At 51.2% G+C, this 13,156-nt stretch overlaps 1 protein-coding gene across 1 annotated transcript in view; it reads left to right on the forward strand.

Moving 5' to 3' along the window:
* Window positions 1-18: 18 nt before the first annotated feature.
* tsc2 (TSC complex subunit 2) overlaps window positions 19-13,156 on the forward strand; it is a gene marked incomplete in the record, with an annotated part of 40,151 nt that continues 27,013 nt past the window's right edge. Inside the window, 15 exon segments of the mRNA XM_030351266.1 lie at window positions 19-236; window positions 963-1,141; window positions 1,231-1,317; window positions 2,036-2,146; window positions 4,869-5,016; window positions 5,245-5,362; window positions 7,246-7,294; window positions 7,412-7,537; window positions 7,937-8,010; window positions 8,480-8,606; window positions 9,051-9,194; window positions 11,062-11,199; window positions 11,294-11,397; window positions 11,774-11,855; window positions 13,076-13,156. Of these exon segments, the coding sequence (XP_030207126.1) occupies window positions 1,007-1,141; window positions 1,231-1,317; window positions 2,036-2,146; window positions 4,869-5,016; window positions 5,245-5,362; window positions 7,246-7,294; window positions 7,412-7,537; window positions 7,937-8,010; window positions 8,480-8,606; window positions 9,051-9,194; window positions 11,062-11,199; window positions 11,294-11,397; window positions 11,774-11,855; window positions 13,076-13,156 (1,524 nt within the window).

The raw sequence follows: 13,156 nt of genomic DNA on the forward strand, positions 1-13,156 counted from the left end.
TCCTTTCGTGAAGGCCATCCATATGCCCGCCGTTATTTAGCTGAATGTAGAAAGAAAGATGCTTTCAAACATCGATGCATCCACGATATAAAATCCAAATCTATGGAGCAACCCTAGGAGTTCAGAGAGTATTTCGTTCTTGATTAGAACTACACTTCCCAGAAAGCACCGCGAATGTGTTGTTGTCGGAAGTGGCCGTCAGTGTGCATCCGGTTGGAGCGGAGGACCGAGCAGTGGTAAATAATACTAAATATTATTATAATACTAACTAGACTATCTACTATAATAATACTTTACTACATACAATAGGACATTAATAGGGTTGTTGGTACTCTGGTCTAACGCGAATGTCAACACATGTTACAGATGAACACTAAACCGACCCGCCTCTTAGGAACGCTGTTGGAGATGAGCTCTGACTGCTAGCAGGAGGCTAGTGATGCTAACGGAGAAGTTAATGCTAATTCTACATACTGTCATTCAAACCGGTTGAGTTAAGTGTTCCTCACAGGTTAGTGTTCCTCACAGGTTGGTGATCCTCAGTTAGTGTTCCTCACAGGGTAGTGTTCCTCTGGTTAGTGTTCCTCACAGGTTGGTGTTCCTCAGTTAGTGTTCCTCAGGTTAGTGTTCCTCTGGTTAGTGTTCCTCTGGTTAGTGTTCCTCAGGTTAGTGTTCCTCAGGTTAGTGTTCCTCTGGTTAGTGTTCCTCTGGTTCGTGTTCCTCAGGTTAGTGTTCCTCTGGTTAGTGTTCCTCAGGTTAGTGTTCCTCTGGTTAGTGTTCCTCAGTTAGTGTTCCTCAGGTTAGTGGTTCAATAGTCCAACTGGTTCTAACTGGTTCTGTGGTACCATGCAGGACTATTTGAACATGCATCCTTGTAGTGTAATACATGCTTTAAGGTTGTTTCACAGGGTTAGGTGAATGTTTGATATGTGACGGAGCAGATGAGTTCTGATTGGTTGTAGATAACGACGGACTGCAGGCAGCGGTCGCCCAGCCAGGAGGGGCCATGAACAAACAGCCCAGTAAGGAGAGCCTCAAAGACAAGGTGAAGGGGATCTTTGGCATCGGACCCCAGAGGCCCCCCACCAAACAGACTGACAACAAACCCTCTGAGTTCATCATCAACCACAACATCCTTAAGGTGAGTGACAGAGTGATCACTGTGATGGACTCATGTAAACCACATCATGTAGGCTACAGAGGTCTTCAACAGCCTGTTCTGTTTCACAGGACCTGCATCCGGAATGTGGGATCGGGAATCGCATCAAGGTCATCCACCAAGTGTGCGATCTGGCCAAATCCAAGAAGTTTGAGGAGGTGTGTGTCCCGGTGGTTACTGTCAGATGGTGACGTAGCGTCTGTCTGGTGGTGACGTAGCGTCTGTCTGGTGGAGACGTAGTGTCTGTCTGGTGGTGACGTACCGTCTGTCTGGTGGTGACGTACCGTCTGTCTGGTGGTGACGTAGTCACCGTCAGACTGGTGGTGACGTAGTGTCTGTCTGGTGGTGACGTAGCGTCTGTCTGGTGGTGCCGTACCGTCTGTCTGGTGGTGACGTAGCGTCTGTCTGGTGGTGACGTAGCGTCTGTCTGGTGGTGACGTAGCGTCTGTCTGGTGGTGACGTAGCGTCTGTCTGGTGGTGACGTAGCGTGTCTGGTGGTGACGTAGTGTCCGTCTGGTGGTGACGTAGCGTGTCTGGTGGTGACGTAGCGTCTGTCTGGTGGTGACGTAGCGTCTGTCTGGTGGTGACGTAGCGTCTGTCTGGTGGTGACGTAGCGTCTGTCTGGTGGTGACGTAGCGTCTGTCTGGTGGTGACGTAGCGTCTGTCCGGTGGTGACGTAGCGTCTGTCTGGTGGTGACGTAGCGTGTCTGGTGGTGACGTAGTGTCTGTCTGGTGGTGACATAGCGTCTGTCTGGTGGTGACGTAGTGTCTGTCTGGTGTCTGTCTGTCTACGTCTGACCACCAGACAGACGCTACGTCTGTCTGGTGGTGACGTAGCGTCCGGTCTGTTTTGCTCCACCCCTCTGTGCTCCTCAGTATGCGGTGGAGGCGGTCTGGAAGGCGGTGGAGGACATGTTGACCCCCGAGCAGCCGCCCGAGGCACGCCACGCTGTCCTGCTGCTGCTCAGAGCCATCATCCAGGGACAGGCACGTACCCACGCACCACCCAACCCTGACCCACGCACCACCCAACCCTGACCCATGCACCACCCAACCCTGACCCACGCACCACCCAACCCTGACCCACGCACCACCCAACCCTGACACACGCACCACCCAACCCTGACCCACGCACCACCCAACCCTGACACACGCACCACCCAACCCTGACACACGCACCACCCAACCCTGACACACGCACCACCCAACCCTGACCCACGCACCACCCAACCCTGACACACGCACCACCCAACCCTGACCCACGCACCACCCAACCCTGACCCACGCACCACCCAACCCTGACCCACGCACCACCCAACCCTGACACACGCACCACCCAACCCTGACCCACGCACCACCCAACCCTGACCCACGCACCACCCAACCCTGACACACGCACCACCCAACCCTGACCCACGCACCACCCAACCCTGACACACGCACCACCCAACCCTGACCCACGCACCACCCAACCCTGACCCACGCACCACCCAACCCTGACCCACGCACCACCCAACCCTGACCCACGCACCACCCAACCCTGACCCACGCACCACCTAACCCTAACACACGCACCACCCAACCCTGACCCACGCACCACCTAACCCTGACACACGCACCACCTGACCCACGCACCACCCAACCCTGACCCACGCACCACCCAACCCTGACACACGCACCACCCAACCCTGACACGCGCACCACCTAACCCTGACACACGCACCACCCAACCCTAACACGCGCCCCACCCAACCCTGACACACGCACCACCTAACCCTGACACACGCACCACCCAACCCTAACACACGCCCCACCCAACCCTAACACACGCACCACCCAACCCTAACACACGCACCACCCAACCCTGACCCACGCACCACCTAACCCTGACACACGCACCACCCAACCCTGACCCACGCACCACCTAACCCTGACACACGCACCACCCAACCCTGACACACGCACCACCCAACCCTGACCCACGCACCACCTAACCCTGACACACGCACCACCTAACCCTGACACACGCACCACCCAACCCTGACACACGCACCACCCAACCCTGACCCACGCACCACCTAACCCTGACACACGCACCACCTAACCCTGACACACGCACCACCTAACCCTAACACACGCACCACCCAACCCTAACCCTGACACACACACCACCTAACCCTAACACACGCACCACCTAACCCTGACACACTCACCACCTAACCCTGACACACGCACCACCCAACCCTAACCCTGACACACGCACCACCTAACCCTAACACACGCACCACCTAACCCTGACACACGCACCACCTAACCCTAACACACGCACCACCTAACCCTGACACACGCACCACCCAACCCTAACCTCAGAGCCATCATCCAGCGACAGGCACGTACACACAGTCCTAAGATACACACACTGACAGCCTCTCTATAGCACCACCCTAAGATACACACACTGACACTTAGTTACAACACACCCTTTACTCTCAAGGGCAAGTAATGTCTTGCAATGAGCCTGCCCATCTAAGCTTAGGAGAGAGGAGGAAACCAGCAGGACACAGTGGAAACAATCCTCCCCCACTCCGACGAGGGTTAGGGTTAACCCTAACCCTAACCAGGACACAGTGGAAACAATACTCCCCCACTCCAACGAGGGTTAGGGTTAACCCTAACCCTAACCAGGACACAGTGGAAACAATCCTCCCCCACTCCAACGAGGGTTAGGGTTAACCCTAACCCTAACCCTAACCAGGACACAGTGGAAACAATACTCCCCCACTCCAACGAGGGTTAGGGTTAACCCTAACCCTAACCCTAACCAGGACACAGTGGAAACAATCCTCCCCCACTCCAACGAGGGTTAGGGTTAACCCTAACCCTAACCAGGACACAGTGGAAACAATCCTCCCCCACTCCAACGAGGGTTAGGGTTAACCCTAACCCTAGCCTAACCTTCACTCATTTGTCACATCACGCATAGACTACTGCAACGCCCTCCTCACCGGACTCCCCACCAAACTCATCAACAGACTGCAGATCATTCAGAACTCAGCCGCCCGGATCATCACCCGCACCAAATCATCTGACCACATCACCCCTGTCCTCATTCAACTTCACTGGCTCCCAGTACACTACCGTATCCAATACAAAACCCTACTCCTCACCTACAAAGCTCTCCACAACCTAGCCCCCAGTTATCTCTGTGACCTCCTCCAAGAATACACTCCCTCCCGCTCCCTCCGCTCAACCTCTGCTGGACTACTATGTATCCCCAGATCACGACTCACTACAATGGGTGCCCGGTCGTTCAGCTGTTCAGCACCCAGGCTCTGGAACTCCCTCCCCCCACACATAAAACAATCAGACACCATTACAACCTTCAAGTCACAACTCAAAACTCACCTGTTCAAACTCGCACACAACGTCTAACTGATCACTGTTTTGATTGTTTTTTTGTTTTGTTTTGTCTTGTTTTTGTTTTATTTATTTCTTATTGCTTATGTTTATTTATTTTTACACAATGTCTTGTTTTTTTAAATAATGTATGATGACTATATGCTCTGTAAGGTGACCTTGGGTGTCTTGAAAGGCGCCTCTAAATTAAATGTATTATTATTATTAACCCTAACCAGGACACAGTGGAAACAATCCTCCCCCACTCCAACGAGGGCGGTATGATAACCTAACCTACCTCGTGTGCCTGCAGGGGGACCGGCTGGGTCCGCTCAGAGCCTACTACTTTAAGGTGATCAGAGACTACCAGCCGCCAAATGAGGAGCTGGCAGACCGCTTGGAGGTTTTCAAGGCCTTGACGGAGAATGGAAAAGATATCACGTATCTGGAGGAGGACATCGGTAAGACTTCAGAAACATCAAAGTGGTTCTGCGACTTACCCGAGCTGAAGGCCTGCCGTAGCAGGCAGGCGAATGAGTTAGTTCAAGCATCCCTGAAGAGTATTTTGTAATTCAGGGAAAGGTTTACCTCCCTCAGTCCCACCAGATCTGTATCACACACCCCTTTCATAGAGCTAGAGGGAGAATGCCGAGCTGGGCTCCTGTGACTGTTGTTCTCTCTTCTGCCAGCACGCTTTGTCCTCCTCTGGATGGACAATGGTCTGACTTCAGACTTCCTCAACGTGCTGGTCAACCTGGTGAAGTTCAACAGCTGCTACCTGGACCAGAACGTCTCCATCATGGTCCAGTAGGTCATTAGAACGTCTCCATCATGGCCCAGTAGGTCATTAGAACGTCTCATGGTCCAGTAGGTCATTAGAACGTCTCATGGTCCAGTAGGTCATTAGAACGTCTCCATCATGGTCCAGTAGGTCATTGGAACGTCTCCATCATGGTCCAGTAGGTCATTAGAACGTCTTATGGTCCAGTAGGTCATTAGAACGTCTTATGGTCCAGTAGGTCATTGGAACGTCTCCATCATGGTCCAGTAGGTCATTAGAACGTCTCCATCATGGTCCAGTAGGTCATTAGAACGTCTCCATCATGGTCCAGTAGGTCATTAGAACGTCTCATGGTCCAGTAGGTCATTAGAACGTCTCCATCATGGTCAAGTAGGTCATTAGAACGTCTCCATCATGGTCAAGTAGGTCATTAGAACGTCTCCATCATGGTCCATTAGGTCATTAGAACGTCTCCATCATGGTCCAGCAGGTCATTAGAACGTCTCCATCATGGTCCAGTAGCTCATTAGAACGTCTCATGGTCCAGTAGGTCATTAGAACGTCTCATGGTCCAGTAGGTCATTAGATCGTCTCCATCATGGTCCAGTAGGTCATTAGAACGTCTCCATCATGGTCCAGTAGGTCATTAGAACGTCTCCATCATGGTCCAGTAGGTCATTAGAACGTCTCATGGTCCAGTAGGTCATTAGAACGTCTTATGGTCCAGTAGGTCATTAGAACGTCTCCATCATGGTCCAGCAGGTCATTAGAACGTCTCCATCATGGTCCAGTAGGTCATTAGAACGTCTCCATCATGGTCCAGTAGGTCATTAGAACGTCTCCATCATGGTCCAGTAGGTCATTAGAACGTCTCCATCATGGTCCAGTAGGTCATTAGAACGTCTCATGGTCCAGTAGGTCATTAGAACGTCTCATGGTCCAGTAGGTCATTAGATCGTCTCCATCATGGTCCAGTAGGTCATTAGAACGTCTTATGGTCCAGTAGGTCATTAGAACGTCTCCATCATGGTCCAGTAGGTCATTAGAACGTCTCCATCATGGTCCAGTAGGTCATTAGAACGTCTTATGGTCCAGTAGGTCATTAGAACGTCTCCATCATGGTCCATTAGGTCATTAGAACGTCTCATGGTCCAGTAGGTCATTAGAACGTCTCCATCATGGTCCAGTAGGTCATTGGAACGTCTCCATCATGGTCCAGTAGGTCATTGGAACGTCTCCATCATGGTCCAGTAGGTCATTGGAACGTCTCCATCATGGTCCAGTAGGTCATTAGAACGTCTCCATCATGGTCCAGTAGGTCATTAGAACGTCTCCATCATGGTCCAGTAGGTCATTAGAACGTCTCCATCATGGTCCAGTAGGTCATTAGAACGTCTCCATCATGGTCCAGTAGGTCATTAGAACGTCTCATGGTCCAGTAGGTCATTAGAACGTCTCATGGTCCAGCAGGTCATTAGAACGTCTCCATCATGGTCCAGTAGGTCATTAGAACGTCTCCATCATGGTACAGTAGGTCATTAGAACGTCTTATGGTCCAGTAGGTCATTAGAACGTCTCCATCATGGTCCAGTAGGTCATTAGAACGTCTCATGGTCCAGTAGGTCATTAGAACGTCTTATGGTCCAGTAGGTCATTAGAACGTCTCCATCATGGTCCAGTAGGTCATTAGAACGTCTCCATCATGGTCCAGTAGGTCATTAGAACGTCTCCATCATGGTCCAGTAGGTCATTAGAACGTCTCCATCATGGTCCAGTAGGTCATTAGAACGTCTCCATCATGGTCCAGCAGGTCATTAGAACGTCTCATGGTCCAGTAGGTCAACAAACGCACAAGCATATCTCTATCCTTTCAACCTGATCTGCGTATCTGTTTCATTTGTCTTTGCAGGAAGATCTGTCTGCTGTGCAATAGAACCACCTCCTCCACTGATATCGAGGTAGGAGTCAGAGACTGACCATCACCATGTCATGAAGAATGGATTATTAACCATTCATAATACAAAGCTCGGCCACGTCTGTGCTTTGTGTCATGTGGTTCCTGTGTCGGCCTACAGGTGGCGCTGCAGGTGCTGGATGCGGTTGTGTGCTACAACTGCCTCCCCTCGGACTCCCTCACGGTGTTCATCATCACGCTGTGCCGCACCGTCAACGTCAAGGAGTTCTGTGAGACCTGCTGGAAGGTGAGGAGGACATGAGGAGAGAGGAGGAGACGTGAGGAGAGAGGAGGAGACTGAGTTTCATCCCCTGCTCACGGTCATCCCTCCAAGTGGCTCCTGACAAAAGTCTCAGAAATAAGCCTAACCACTCACCTGTCCTCCTCTCACCTGTCCTCCTCTCACCTGTCCTCCTCTCACCTGTCCTCTCACCTGTCCTCTTCTCACCTGTCCTCTTCTCACCTGTCCTTCTCTCACCTGTCCTCCTCTCACCTGTCTTCTCACACCTGTCCTCTCACCTGTCTTCTCACCTGTCCTCTCACCTGTCCTCGTCTCACCTGTTCTTCTCTCACCTGTCCTCTCACCTGTCCTCCTCTCACCTGTTCTTCTCTCACCTGGCCTCCTCTCACCTGTCCTGTTCTGCAGCTGATGAGGAAGGTGTTGGGGACTCACCTGGGCCACAGCGCCATCTACACCATGTGTCGTATCATGGAGGAAAGGTGTGTGTGTGTGTGTGTGTGTGTGTGTGTGTGTGTGTGTGTGTGTGTGTGTGTGTGTGTGTGTGTGTGTGTGTGTGTGTGTGTGTGTGTGTGTGTGTGTGTGTGTGTGTTAACTCTGGCTCTCCGCAGGGTGTGTGTGTGTTCACTCTGGCTCTCCGCAGGGTGTGTGTGTGTGTGTGTGTGTGTGTGTGTTCACTCTGGCTCTCCGGTGTGTGTGTGTGTGTGTGTGTGTGTGTGTGTGTTCACTGGCTCTCCGCAGGGTGTGTGTGTGTGTGTTCACTCTGGCTCTCCGCAGGGTGTGTGTGTGTGTGTGTGTGTGTGTTCACTCTGGCTCTCCGCAGGGTGGGTGTGTGTGTGTGTGTTCACTCTGGCTGTGTGTGTGTGTGTGTGTGTGTGTGTGTGTGTGTGTTTGTGTTCACTCTGGCTGTGTGTGTGTGTGTGTGTGTGTGTTCACTCTGGCTCTCCGCAGGGTGTACGTGGAGGATGCGGCCCTGCTGCGGGGTGCGGTGTTCTTCGTGGGGATGGCCCTCTGGGGGGCCCACAGGCTGCCGGCCCTGAAGAACACGCCCACCCTGGTGCTCCCCTCCTTCTACAAGGTAGACAATGAACCTGGTGGTACACACACACACACACACACACACACACACACCCCAAAAGTACCAATGTGGCCTGCGGGGCGTGTGACTCAGGAGGTAGAGCGGGTCGGCTGGTAACCTGAAGGTCACTGGTTCGATCCCCGGCTCCTCCTAGCGGAGTGTGGGGGTGTCCCTGAGGCCCCCCCCCTGACTGCTGCTGACCAGCTGGCTGTCGCCCTGCGGGGCTGACTCCGCCACCGGGGGGGGGGGGGGAAATGTGAATGTGTGCATGAATGAGTGAATGTGAGGCAGTGTTGTATAACGAGTGGCCACTGGTTGGAAAGCGCCGTGTAAATACAGTCCGTTCACGATTGAACACACTGATCACCAAGAATGGCCGTGGGTTGAATGATCCAGAGGGGTGAGTTGATGTTAAAGCGCTGTGTGTCTGTGTGTCCGCTCCAGGCCATGTCGTGTGCTAACGAGGTGGTGTCCTACGAGATCGTCCTGTCCATCACTAGACTCATCAAGAAGTACGGCAAAGACCTGCAGGTGGTGACCTGGGACATCCTGCTGGGGATCATCGAGAGGCTACTGCAGCAGATACAGGTACAGGTACTATAATACTACTAGTACTACTACACTACCACCCTAACCCTATAACAGGTTGATATAACAGGTTAAGGTGTGTGTTGTCAGTATAACATGTTAATATAACATGTTAAGATGTGTCCCACCTCCAGACCATACAGTATAACAGGTTAATATAACATGTTAAGGTGTGTCCCACCTCCGGACCATACAGTATAACAGGTTAATATAACATGTTAAGGTCTGTCCCACCTCCAGACCATACAGTATAACAGGTTAATATAACATGTTAAGGTGTGTCCCACCTCCGGACCATACAGTATAACAGGTTAACATAACATGTTAAGGTCTGTCCCACCTCCAGACCATACAGTATAACAGGTTAATATAACATGTTAAGGTGTGTCCCACCTCCAGACCATACAGTATAACATGTTAATATAACAGGTTAAGGTGTGTGTTGTCAGTATAACAGGTTAATATAACAGGTTAAGGTGTGTGTTGTCAGTAAAACATGTTAATATAACATGTTAAGGTGTGTCCCGCCTCCAGACCATACAGTATAACAGGTTAATATAACATGTTAAGGTGTGTCCCACCTCCGGACCATACAGTATAACAGGTTAATATAACAGGTTAAGGTGTGTGTTGTCAGTATAACATGTTAATATAACATGTTAAGATGTGTCCCGCCTCTAGACCATACAGTATAACAGGTTAATATAATATGTTAAGGTCTGTCCCACCCCCAGACCATACAGTATAACATGTTAATATAACATGTTAAGGTGTGTGTTGTCAGTATAACAGGTTAATATAACATGTTAAGGTGTGTCCCACCTCCAGACCATACAGTATAACATGTTAATATAACATGTTAAGGTGTGTGTTGTCAGTATAACATGTTCATATAACATGTTAAGGTGTGTGTTGTCAGTATAACAGGTTAATATAACATGTTAAGGTGTGTCCCACCTCCGGACCATACAGTATAACAGGTTAATATAACATGTTAAGGTCTGTCCCACCTCCAGACCATACAGTATAACAGGTTAATATAACATGTTAAGGTGTGTCCCACCTCCGGACCATACAGTATAACAGGTTAACATAACATGTTAAGGTCTGTCCCACCTCCAGACCATACAGTATAACAGGTTAATATAACATGTTAAGGTGTGTCCCACCTCCAGACCATACAGTATAACATGTTAATATAACAGGTTAAGGTGTGTGTTGTCAGTATAACATCTTAATATAACATGTTAAGGTGTGTCCCGCCTCCAGACCATACAGTATAACAGGTTAATATAACATGTTAAGGTGTGTCCCACCTCCGGACCATACAGTATAACAGGTTAATATAACAGGTTAAGGTGTGTGTTGTCAGTATAACATGTTAATATAACATGTTAAGATGTGTCCCGCCTCTAGACCATACAGTATAACAGGTTAATATAATATGTTAAGGTCTGTCCCACCCCCAGACCATACAGTATAACATGTTAATATAACATGTTAAGGTGTGTGTTGTCAGTATAACAGGTTAATATAACATGTTAAGGTGTGTCCCACCTCCAGACCATACAGTATAACATGTTAATATAACATGTTAAGGTGTGTGTTGTCAGTATAACATGTTCATATAACATGTTAAGGTGTGTGTTGTCAGTATAACAGGTTAATATAACATGTTAAGGTGTGTCCCGCCTCCAGACCATACAGTATAACAGGTTAGTATAAAATGTTAAGGTGTGTCCCGCCTCCAGACCATACAGTATAACATGGTAAGGTGTGTGTTGTCAGTATAACATGTTAAGGTGTGTCCCGCCCCCATACCATACAGTATAACATGTTAGTATAACATGTTAAGGTGTGTCCCCAGACCATCGGCAGCGCTGAGCTGAAGGCGATCGTGTACGAGCTGCTGACCACCGTGGAGGAGCTGTACGAGCAGAACGGCTTCCACGGCTCCACCGAGAAGTTCTTCAGCCTGGTGGAGAAGTGTGCCGACAAGAGACCGGTGAGTTCCACCACAACCCTAACCCTAACCCAGGGAGGGTTAGGGGAGGGTTAACCCTGACATGCGTAGTACCATAACGACGTGTCTCCCTCAGGACTCCTCGGTGCTGACCCTCATCTCCTACCGGGCTCAGTCCATCCAGCCAGCCAAGGACGGCTGGATCCAGAACCTCCACCGTCTCATGGACACCTTCTTTAAGTAGGACACGCACACGCACACACGTTACCTCATTGTCAATCTGATCCTGGCTGTAATGTTTCTTTTGTGCCTCTCTCTCTCTCTCTCTCTGTCTCTCTGTCTCTGTCTCTGTCTCTGTCTCTCTCTCTCTGTCTCTGTCTCTGTCTCTCTCTCTCTCTCTCTGTCTCTCTCTCTGTCTCTCTCTCTCTCTCTCTCTCTCTCTCTCTCTCTCTCTCTCTGTCTCTGTCTCTGTCTCTGTCTCTGTCTCTGTCTCTCTCTCTCTCTCTCTCTGTCTCTCTCTCTCTCTCTCTGTCTCTGTCTCTGTCTCTGTCTCTCTCTCTCTGTCTCTGTCTCTGTCTCTGTCTCTGTCTCTGTCTCTGTCTCTCTCTCGCTGGAGGAATGAGAGCCGGAGTGGGATAAGGATCAAAGTGCTTCACATCCTCTCCTTTGTGCTGAGCACCAACCGGCAGCTCTACGAGGTGTGTTGACACACACAAACACACTGTCCCTCCTCCCAGACACTACACACACACTGTAACACTGTCCGTGTTACATCCCTTCTTATCTCCCACTTAGAGACCGTTCTCCATAGCGTCAGCACAATAAGGAACATGGAGCCTCTGGTTCCCTAAGAGGAGCTGATCGAGGCGGTGGTCCTCCCCTCACTAACAGAACCTCCTCTGGTTCCCTAAGAGGAGCTGATCGAGGCGGTGGTCCTCCCCTCACTAACAGAACCTCCTCTGGTCCCAGGAGGAGCTGATCGAGGCGGTGGTCCTCCCCTCACTAACAGAACCTCCTCTGGTTCCCTAAGAGGAGCTGATCGAGGCGGTGGTCCTCCCCTCACTAACAGAACCTCCTCTGGTTCCCTAAGAGGAGCTGATCGAGGCGGTGGTCCTCCCCTCACTAACAGAACCTCCTCTGGTTCCCTAAGAGGAGCTGATCGAGGCGGTGGTCCTCCCCTCACTAACAGAACCTCCTCTGGTCCCAGGAGGAGCTGATCGAGGTGGTGGTCCTCCCTCACTAACAGAACCTCCTCTGGTTCCCTAAGAGGAGCTGATCGAGGCGGTGGTCCTCCCCTCACTAACAGAACCTCCTCTGGTCCCAGGAGGAGCTGATCGAGGCGGTGGTCCTCCCCTCACTAACAGAACCTCCTCTGGTTCCCTAAGAGGAGCTGATCGAGGCGGTGGTCCTCCCCTCACTAACAGACCCTCCTCTGGTTCCCTAAGAGGAGCTGATCGAGGCGGTGGTCCTCCCCTCACTAACAGAACCTCCTCTGGTTCCCTAAGAGGAGCTGATCGAGGCGGTGGTCCTCCCCTCACTAACAGAACCTCCTCTGGTTCCCTAAGAGGAGCTGATCGAGGCGGTGGTCCTCCCCTCACTAACAGAACCTCCTCTGGTCCCAGGAGGAGCTGATCGAGGCGGTGGTCCTCCCCTCACTAACAGAACCTCCTCTGTTCCCAGGAGGAGCTGATCGAGGTGGTGGTCCTCCCCTCACTAACAGAACCTCCTCTGGTTCCCTAAGAGGAGCTGATCGAGGCGGTGGTCCTCCCCTCACTAACAGAACCTCCTCTGGTTCCCTAAGAGGAGCTGATCGAGGCGGTGGTCCTCCCCTCACTAACAGAACCTCCTCTGGTTCCCTAAGAGGAGCTGATCGAGGCGGTGGTCCTCCCCTCACTAACAGAACCTCCTCTGTTCCCAGGAGGAGCTGATCGAGGCGGTGGTCCTCCCCCAGCTCAGCGGCATTGCGGAGGACCGGGACCTGGCGGTGAGGAAGCAGGCC

This window comes from Gadus morhua, chromosome 3 (assembly GCF_902167405.1).
Source record: "Gadus morhua chromosome 3, gadMor3.0, whole genome shotgun sequence".
Classification (NCBI taxonomy): Eukaryota; Metazoa; Chordata; class Actinopteri; order Gadiformes; family Gadidae; genus Gadus; species Gadus morhua.